At 42.3% G+C, this 10,540-nt stretch overlaps 1 protein-coding gene across 1 annotated transcript in view; it reads right to left on the bottom strand.

Moving 5' to 3' along the window:
* The window catches only part of CCDC158 (coiled-coil domain containing 158), a 93,369-nt gene that overhangs the window by 16,389 nt on the left and 66,440 nt on the right, over positions 1–10,540 (bottom strand). Inside the window, exons 16-18 of the mRNA XM_045284351.1 lie at positions 6,753–6,901; positions 3,450–3,509; positions 2,289–2,348 (exon numbers count right to left, since the gene is read on the bottom strand). Coding sequence (XP_045140286.1) covers positions 2,289–2,348; positions 3,450–3,509; positions 6,753–6,901 — 269 coding nt within the window. The remainder of the gene's footprint in view (positions 1–2,288; positions 2,349–3,449; positions 3,510–6,752; positions 6,902–10,540) is intronic.

Here is a 10,540-nt window from a genome sequence, read left to right as displayed (position 1 = left end):
AAACTGCTGCACAAGACCTCTTTAAAATGGTGAGAAGAGTAAGGATGCGGCTTGGAGGAATAAGGAGCCCCTGTCCCAAGTCATGGTGTTTTCTGTGGTCTCGTATGCTTGTGAAAGTTGGACAGAGAATAAGGAAGACTTAAGAGGAATTGATACATTTTAATTATGGTGTTGGCAAAGAATGTTTTAAGTAGCACGGACTGCCAAACAAATCTGTTTTGGAAAAAAGCACAGCCAGAATGTTACTTAGAAGCAAAGATGGCGAGACACCCCCCACCCCATCCCCTCCGCATACTTTGGAAATGCAGTCAGGAGAGCCCAGTCCCTGGAAAAGGATCTCATACTTGGTAAGGTGGAGGGTTATTGAAAAAGAGGAAGTCCCTGAACAAGATGGATTGACAAAATGGGCTCAAACAGAACAGTTTGGAGGATGGTGTGAGTCTGGGTGGTGTTTTGCTCCCTAGTACATCGGGTTGTTATGAGTTGAAACTGATTCCAGAAACCTAACAACTCCCGAACCCAAACTAAACTCATTCCATCTAATCACTTAGAGCTTATAGAGACCCTGCAGGACAGGGTAGAACTGCCCTGTGGGTTTCCGAGACTGCAGGAAGTAGAAAGCCTTGTCTTTCTCCCTAAGAGTGGCTTGATGATTACAAACTGCTGACCTTGTGGGTTTGCAGCCTGATGCATAACCACTATGCCACCAGGGTTTCCTAGCAACTATAGTGGCTACAAAACCAAATCACGTTTTCATGGATTCAAAAAGATCTAATCTTAATGACTCATTTAAACACGAAGAAGTCAAAGGTCAAAATCGAAACAAATCTCTTAGTGGTATTACTCAACTATGAGATCTCTCTGTCAATGAGCTAACAGAGCAAGTGGGTCTCTGTCCATTAGGTACTGGTTATGAGACTTTTATGACAGCAGTTGTAGTGGCCGTCTAGTCACAACTACCTTCATTATAAGGCTAAGATGCTATTTGGTCTTTATTATTATTCTGGCACAATTCACACGACAGAAAACGAACCATTTTGAAAGCATACAATTCAGTGCCTCTTTCATGAACGTGAGAGTCCGCTCTTGGTGCAGGGGCACTGGGAGCCTTTGAAGGTTTGGGGGCCGGAGAATAGACAATAGTCTGAGGTGAATTTGAGGCACATTATGTTGAAACTGTTGTGTAGGAGTGATTGGCACATGGAGATCATAAGAGAGTTACCCAAACACAAATACACACTAAACACTGTAGACACCAAAATGATGATCTATAGACAAGGAAAAAGATCTAAGGCAGTTCTAAGACACGTATAAAGTAAAAAAAGGGCTTTGAGAACTATTCTAGGGTCCAAATTATTATCATTTGATGACAAGAGAAGTGAGACAGAGGAGAAAGAGAATCAAGGGTAATGGTAAAGATTAGGTGTTAGTGCTGGTGAAATGATACCGCCTCTTACGCACATGGAAGAGGTAGAGGGGAAGGTTTGTGGAATGATCCCCTTCCGTCATTGTGAAGCGTGGACTCTCACCGCCGTCATGTCCATTCTAAAGCATGGTGACCCTCTAGGACAGATCTGTCCCTGTGGGTTTCTGAGATTGGGAGCCTTTATGGGAGCGGACTGTTTCCCCTTTCCCCCACAGTGGCTGGTTGTTTCCAACTGCTAATTTGCTGGTTAGCATGCTGTAAACATGCATAGGAGCCGTTTAGACGGGCCCTGGTGTCATGCGAGTTGGGCTACCATGCACAAGGTCCGCAGTTGGAAACTCCCAGCCACTTTCCAAAAGAATGATGGGCTTTCTACTCCTGTGAAGACTTGGTGGTCTCAGAGACTCCTCTTCTACCCTGTCCTGTCAGCACTGACTGCATGGCAGGGGGTGGTTGTTTGGTTTTGAGACATTTTTTAAGTCTTGATCTGAAACTTTCTCGAGGGCATAAGGTTGCTCATTAAGCTGTTACAACAAAACAGCCTAAAACTAGTCAGTTCTTTACAAAACAGAAATGTGGCTTTCAGGATTTACTAGTAGTTTTCTTTTGCTCCATGGGCTAAAATGCTATGTGCTCTTTTTTTACCGACTGAAGTAAAATTCACACAACACAGTCGTAGCCACTTTAAAGGAGAACAGCTCAGTGGCGTTTTGTTTTCACAGCGCTCTGCAGTCACCACCTCTAGTTCTAGTCCACCGAGGAAACACATTGCCTGTCCAACTGTAAGAAGCCTTGAATCAACGCGGAACAATAGTGCAATGGCCAGTGAGATGAACTAGGGGCTGCTAAGATCCTTTCTTACCTGCTAAGACTTTCACTGGATTTGCTGCCTTCAATGGAGTCCCTTAAGGAGTTGTTGCTTCTGTTGGCAGAGGGATGGGAGAAATGAAAGATAACACAATGGTATTTTCTTATCGATGGGCTGAAGGCATGTGAGGAAAATAATTTAATCTTATTGGGTGAAGTACTATCAACTGATAGCAAGTTAACAAGACAGTATTCATGATAAAACAAATGTATTAGGTTCAAGTTCACTTTCAGACACAGACTTAAGACCGAGGATGGGGCTCTGGATATTCCTGCTGGAGAGAAGCTTGAGAGAAACAGAAAAGCTGAAGAAGAAGAAAAAAAGAAAGAAAGAAAGAAAAGCTGGATGGAGGAGGATTGACGTAGAAAAGGAGAGGCAGAAAGGCTGCGCAATGCAAAGAATGCAATCAATGTCACGTAGAAATGGAACTGGAGCATGCTCCTCTGCATATATTCTCAACAACAACATGATTCTTCGAATCTGGCAAAGCCACTTCTCTGTGCATGAGCCATCTTGGGCGGAGATGAAAGCCCAGGACGTTCTGGCAGAGGCTGAGACCAGAGGCACCAGAGACTACGGCACAGAGCGAAAAGAGCAGCCCTGAGACTATGGGGCAGTGAGACACAGCAGAGTGACAGGCGGGCTGCCTGGTCCACGGAGGGGAAAGCTATGTGGCTATGTGGCTGAGAGGCTGAGGAGCAGAGAGAGATGATCGTTGTTTAGGGTGTTATTTTAGGTTAGGAATTTCATTTCTTTATACTCCAGCTGAGGAGAGGAGTTGCTGTGACCAATGACTGATCCTGACTTCTGGTAACCTGTTGACTTCCCTAGTAAACGCCTTCACTTATGAGTATTGCTTGCGAGTCTGCGTGGTCCCGGAATGAATTCTGGAACCCAGCATAGAGGTAGAGCTGTGTGAGAAGCATGGGTGGGAGGAACAGGTACAGCATAATGGAGCATGGAGGCATGTCTGACTTTTGCCTGTGATAACGGAGGCCATAGGAGGTCAGACATGGCCTCTCATCTCATTTATTGCAGAAGCCTATATGCTCACCCATTCTCCTGCCACGTGTCCAAACAGAAGTCCCAAATAACCTGACCACATACAAATTTCCTGGACAGTTAATTAGATTCAGAATCTCCGATTATTCTTACCTAAGGCATATCTCTGGTCTCAGTCTTAATTCAGTAATGCAATCTCTTATTCTATCATTTCTGTATGATAGACAAATATGGCTCTCAGTTAATTCTATAAAGGACAACTTCCAGATTTCAGGTAGATTTAGAATAGCATCGCTCATATGTATTTAAGTATTTGATAAGCCCCAGCAGATTTTAGATCCCCAACCAAATTTTGCAAAGTGCTACCTCTGCAGTTGGCCTCAGAAGTGCTTTCCTTCCATGAGCTTAGATGTTGCTGACAAGCTCTCTAAAAAAAATAATTCTTCCCCCAATAGTTTTACTGAGACAGAATTCACATATCATATACTTCAATAGTTCAGTCATATTTAAAAAACATTGTATATATATCACCACAATTTAGTTCCAGAACATCCTGCCCACTCCCATTTTCCTTCAACCTGCTCACCATCACAATGCCCTGATAAGCCGTTACACCAGTTCTACACATCTATCATGTGTTGTCATAGGGGCTAATATATACTGACTAGACATCTTAAGGAACTGAAGATTGTTTAAATATAAATATTATTTCAGAAAGTATCACTTTTAGATATTTGACATATAATCAAAAGAACAGTATAACAGATTATACTAAAAATATTACATATCATGTTAAAATGCTTTCATACATATTAATCTGAATAATACCAAAAACCAAACTCACTGTCATCAAATCAATTCTAACTCATGTCGAGCCTGTCTGGCAGAGTAGAATTGTCCCTGTAGGTCTCGGAGGCCGTATCCATTCACAGAACACTGTGTAGTTAGCAGTTCAACGGTAATCACTCCCTCACTGGTGCTCCTTAACCGAATAACTTTTTTAGCTTCCCACATGCTTGTATAGGAAAAGGATGGTGAACCAGCTGACTCTTTTTGTGATCTGGTCTTTTATTCATTTTATATAAATGACTGCCATGAATATATAGAGAATCAAAGTCTTTTCTATTGGGATATGAAAAAAATTTGAGAATTGTGTAGTTTCTAGGGTTCTAGACTTAAATTCAGTGTTACATATTGAATGATGAAGGAAGCATCAAAAGAAAAATAGAAAGAGTACACAGTCACGGTACCAAAAAGAACCAGTCAACACTGAGCCATTTAGAGATAGCACAGGAACCAACGGTACTGAAGGAAGAAGTCCGAGCTGCTCTGAAAGCATTCGCCAAAATCAAGGGCCCAAGAATTGATAGAACACTAATGAAATGTTCTAACAAGCTGATTAAACACTAGAAGCACTTACTTGTCCATGCCAGGAACTTTGGAAGACAAACTACTTGACCACTTGACAGGAAAAAACACATATTTGTACCCATTCCAAAGAAAGCTGACCCAATAGGATACTCAAATTATACAACATCAGTGATGTCGCATGCAAGTAAAATTTTGCTGAAGATCAACAGTTGCAGCAGTACATTGACAAGGAGCTGCCAGAGGTTCAGGGCAGATTCGGGAGACGATGTGGAAAAAGGGATATCATTGCTGATGTCAGATGGATCTTGGCTCAAAGCAGAGAATACCAGAAAAATGTTTACTTCTGTTTTATTGACTGTGCAAAAGCATTCAACAATGTGGACCATAACAAATTATGGGTAGCCTTGAGAAATTATGGGTAGCCTTGAAACACACGCAATGACACTGAATGCAGGATGATCACAGGCCAGTGACGTTGTAAGCATCTCAGTGCTGGCAGGGGTCTCCACGTGGCTTCTCTAGCACCCAGGGCTGCATCAGGATAGGCCCATGTGGCTTCTCCTCAGGGATGTCTTGCAGGGAGTCAGCCTTGTCAGTAGAGAGTCTCCAGGGAGTCAGCAGAGTGAGAGAGCATGTCTCATGCCTCCAAGAAGAAATACAGGATTTCCCAGAATTCTCGGAAGCCCATGCCCACACAGAGGCCTCCTTGTCTTTGATCCGATTGACAGACTAGACTCCACCCCTCACTCATAAGCCTCTCAAATTGAGGCCAGATTATGTAACTACCACACCATGTGTTTTCTTTTTTTTTTCTTTCTTTTTTTGAAATCATTTTATTAGGGGCTCATACAACTCTTATCACAATCCATACATACATCAATTGTGTAAAGTGCATTTGTACATTCATTGCCCTCGTCATTCTCAAAACATTTCCTCTCCACTTAAGCCCCCAACATTAGGTCCTCATTTTCCCCCTCCCTCCCTGCTCCCCCCTCCCTCATGAGCCCTTGATAATTTATAAATTGTTGTTTTGTCATATCTTGCCCTGTCCAACGTCTCCCTTCACCCACTTTTCGGTTGTCCGTCCCCCAGGGAGGAGGTCACATATAGTTCCTTGTAATTGGTTCCCTCTTTCCTACCCACTCTCCCTCTACCCTCCCAGTATCGCCACTCACACCACTGGTCCTGTAGGGATCATCCGCCCTGGATTCCCTGTATTTCCAGTTCCTATCTGTCTCACCATGTATTTTCAATTACCTCATATACTTGTGGAATTTGGATATTGAATAAGGAAGAACCAATGCATTTGCATTGTGGTGCTGGCGAAGACTATTGAACATACCATGGGCAGCCAAAAGAACAAACAAGTCTGTCTTGGAAGAAGTATAGACAAGATGCTCCCAAGAAGCAAGCATGGCAAGACTAAGTCTCAAGTAATTGGACATGTTGTCAGGAGAGTCCAGTCCCTGGAGGAGGGCACCATGTTTGGTAAAGTGGAGGGGCAGCAAAAAAGAGGAAGGGCCTCTTAACAAGATGGATTGACACGGTGCTTGCAACAATGCACTCAGACATCAGAAGGAGTTTGAAGATGGTGCAGGACCAAGCACTGCTTTTGTTCTGTTGTACACAGGGTTGCTATGAGTCAGAACCGATTAACAACAGATTTAGAACTACAATTATAGCAGCTGCAAGTCAGTCTTTGGAAACAACTTATTATTTGTAAAATGGAATAAATATTAAAAAAAAAAACCTGCCTTCCCTGACTTAAAGGGTGTGATAGTAAAATAAGATAATTGATATGAAGTTGGTGAGGATTATGATTTACCCTATAGATACAACTTGGGGTATCACCTTGTACCATATGAATAGAATGATTGTACTCATTTCTTTTCATGATTTATTTTTACTGAACCCCTTCATTCTCATACTGTTTTCTTTAGCAGCATCAGATACTTTTCAAATTGATTTACACCTCAACCTCCATGAGAGGAACACGTGGAAAACCAAACGGCGGCAGACCATTCACAAACCACTCACTGCACATTCTGAAGGACACGCCAGTATGGCACACACACAGCTACTTACAGGCCGCCTAGAGATGGCACTCTCCCGTCTTCCTCGGACTTGTTCAGAGGCACAGCGGGTTCATCGTTGATCACACTTCTCAACTCTTGCAGCAGCTGCTTCAGGTCTCTTGTCGGGTCTTCTTTGAGGGTGTTAGATTTTATAGAGTGCTAAATTAAAATAATTTGGAAAACAAAGGCACTTTATTTCCCCAGATTTCATGCACTATTCCTGTTACAAAATGAATCTTTAATCCAAGTAATTAGAAATTGTGGCAGAGCAAAAAGAGGAAAACAAAAACTGCCTGTATCTTCCTCACCACAAATAATCTATAATAAGCAATCAATCATCACTCTACCCCCTGCCAAGCCACTGCCCTCAAATCCATTCAGACTCAGAGTAACCCTACAGCACAGAATAAAATGATTCCATAGGATTTCTCACAGCATGTGAGTCCTTGCAGGAGACTGCTCAGTCTTTCTCCCATAGAACAGCTGCTGGATCGAACCACCAAAATTTTGCTTAACCAATGTCCCACAATATAATACTAAATCTAATTTATATATGCTTAAGTGAGTACATATATTCATGCACATACTGGAGGTCAAAGTATATATATCTCTTCAAACTCTTAAAAAATTAACAATGCAAGATGAATATCCTGGCCATGTCATTACACTTTTTCTAAAACACACAGGTAAAATGATTAGTACTATCTTTAAAGACAAATGAATTTTACAAATCTCCAGAGTTTTAGAAGAAACTTTATAGAAATGTTCCACATTTCAGTGATGAAGAAAGACGCATCCAACTTTTTACAACTCTTGCATTTGACACCTGAGAAAAATACAAAAATGGGATCTTCAAACTGATACCAAGTGTTCCTCCAATGAGCAATCAGAAGTGTGTTCTCAGCAGGCACAGCCAGAGGGCAGGTCAACTCACAGGCAGAAGTGGGCTTGTGAGCAGGGCCCTCAGATGAAGGACCTTCATGGGACAGTCACCCAGCGTCCTCACTCATAGCCTGAGGTATCTGTCCCCACTGGGGGCCTACACGGACCACAGACAGGAGATGCCACGGTGAACACTGCGACATTTTTCCCTTTGGGTTTTCTCTAGTCCATGCTGACCAAGAGCTGCTGACAAATGATAATACTTCCTTCCCCTCCCAAGTCTCATCGATCAACCACAAATAAAATCCTGCTGAAGATACTCAAGTAGATGATCCAATTTTACCAAATACCTTTATTGGTTTTGTTGGTATCCTTGGTTTGATAATCATAATAGCCAATATGAAATAACATTTTATAAATTTTAAGAATAACCTTATGGCATTGCAATGTTCAGTCACTTTAATTTTAGAAATTTCAGCAGAGCACCTGGACCCTGCTCTCTTCTACCCACTTTGACATTTAATATAAGTCAGCAATAGAATCTTCTACAAACAGATACATCAGTCTTTTTTGTTATCAGTTCTTGGTAACTGGTGATCTACCAGACAGATAAGGTAGAAAATCACTCCTGTCTATCATTCATCTAGTAATTACACATAACCAGCCTTCTGATATTATTGTATTATGAATTCAGCCTTATTTTTTTAAACTTTTGAAATAATAATTGCTCCTCCAATGAAAATGCAAGCTCTGTATATGGAGCAAAGGAATGGTTGGATCCCCATACTCTTTTTATTATTAAATATTTTTATTGGGGGCTCTTACAGCTTTTATCACAATCTGTACATAAATCCATTATGTCATGTATATTTGTACATGTTGCCTTCATCATTTTCTTTTTTTTAAATCATTTTATTTGGGGCTCTTATCACAATTCATACATACATCCATTGTGTCAAGCACATTTGTACATTTGTTGCCATCATCATTTTCAAAGCATTTTCGTTCTACTTGAGCCCTTGATGTCAGCTCATTTTTTCCCTCCCTCTCTCACCCTCCCTCAATAACCCTTGATAAATTATAATTATTTTCATATCTTACACCATCCTCTGTCTCCCTTCACCCGCTTTTCTGTGTTTGTCCCCCTGGGAGGGGGTTATATGTCGATCGATTCTTATGATCGATTCCCCCTTTCTCGCCTACTTTCCCCTTATCCTCCTCGTATCGCTATTCTCAGTATTGGTCCTGAGGGGATTTATCTGTCCTGGATTCTGTGTTAAGGCTCTGATCTGTAGCAGTGCACATGCTCTGGTCTAGTCAGGATTTCTAAGGTAGACTTGAGGTCATGATAGTGGGGAGGAAGCATCAAAGAAATAAAGTTGTATGTTTCATTGGTGTTATAATCCACCCTGACTGGCTCGTCTCTTCCTTGTGACCCTTCTGTAAGGGGATGCCAGTTGTCTACAGATGGGTTTTGGGTCTCCACTCCATGCCCGCTACCCCCCACCCCCTTCACATTGGTATGATTTTGTTTTGGGTCTTAGATGCCTGATACCTGATCCCATCAACACCTCATTATCACACAGGCTGGTGTGCTCTTCCATGTGGACTTTGTTGCTTCTCAGCTGGATGACCACTTGTTTATCTTCAAGCCTTTAAGACCATAGAAGCTATATCTTTTGACAGCCCGGCACCATCAGCTTTCTTCACCACCTTTGCTTATGCACCCATTTTGTCTTCAGCGATTGTGTTGGAAAGGTGAGCATCACAGAATGCCGGATTATTAGAACAAAGTGTTCTTGTGGTGGGTGAGGGAGTACTTGAGTCGAGGTCCAATGTCCATCTGCTACCTTAATACTTAACATATAAATATAAGTACATAGATCTATTTCCTTGTCATTATATATAAATATATTTACATATGTACATGCCTGTATTTAGACCTCCATAGATGTCCTTTGCCTCCTAGTTCTTTCCTCAATTTCCTTTTGCTTTCCTCTTTCCCTATTATCATGTTCGGCCTTCATCCGGGTTCAGTAAATCCTCACTGTTATTGCCTTTGATTAAGCCCCACTAGGTCTCCTACACCCTTCTCTCCATTGATTTTAGTTCACTGGTTGTTTCCTTGTCCCTGGGTTGGTTGACACGCCCCCTCCCCAGTTCCTTTCTCTCACCTCCCTTTCTCCCGTGCCCCCCTCACTCTCCATCCTCTTCATTTCTCCTGTGTGCTCTGATCAGATGTGCCCCTCTCCCCAAGCTGTAGCTTCAGTGCTGTCCTCTGAAGTGCATTCTTCTGGGGCAGGGGGAGGTGGGGTCCACATAGCTGATATTGGGGTTGACTCCCCATAGTCTTTTTTTTTAATTAAATCATTTCACTGGGGGCTCATACAATGCTTATCATAATCCATCCATCCATCCATTGTATCAAACATATTTGTACATTTGTTGCCATCATCATTCTCAAAACATTTGCTTTCTACTTGAGCCCTAGGTATCAGTTCCTCATTTTCCCCTCCCTCTGTGCCCCCTCCCTCATGAACCCTTGATAATTTATAAATTATGTCGTCTTACACTGTCCGACGTCTCCCTTCACCCACTTTTCTGTTGTCCATCTCCCAGAAGGGGGTTACATGTAGATCCTTGTAATTGGTTCCCTCTTTCTTCCCCATTTTCCTACCACCCTCCTGGTATCGCCACTCTCAGCACTGATCTTGAAGGGATCATCTGTCCTGGATTCCCTGTGTTTCCAGTTCCTATCTGTACCACTGTATATCCTCTGGTCTAGCTGGATTTGTAAGGTAGAATCGGGATCATGAGAGTGGTGGGGAGGAAGCATTTAAGAACTAGAGGAAAGTTGCATGTTTCATTGTTGATACCCTGCACCCTGACTGGGTCTTCTCCTCCCTGAGACCCTTC

This window comes from Echinops telfairi, unplaced genomic scaffold (genome assembly GCF_000313985.2).
Source record: "Echinops telfairi isolate 266 unplaced genomic scaffold, ASM31398v2 ScPeMD7_7468;HRSCAF=8506_0, whole genome shotgun sequence".
Classification (NCBI taxonomy): domain Eukaryota; kingdom Metazoa; phylum Chordata; class Mammalia; order Afrosoricida; family Tenrecidae; genus Echinops; species Echinops telfairi.
The sequence above is the reverse complement of the archived record's forward strand: the minus strand, read 5'-3'. Positions and strand labels throughout refer to the sequence as shown.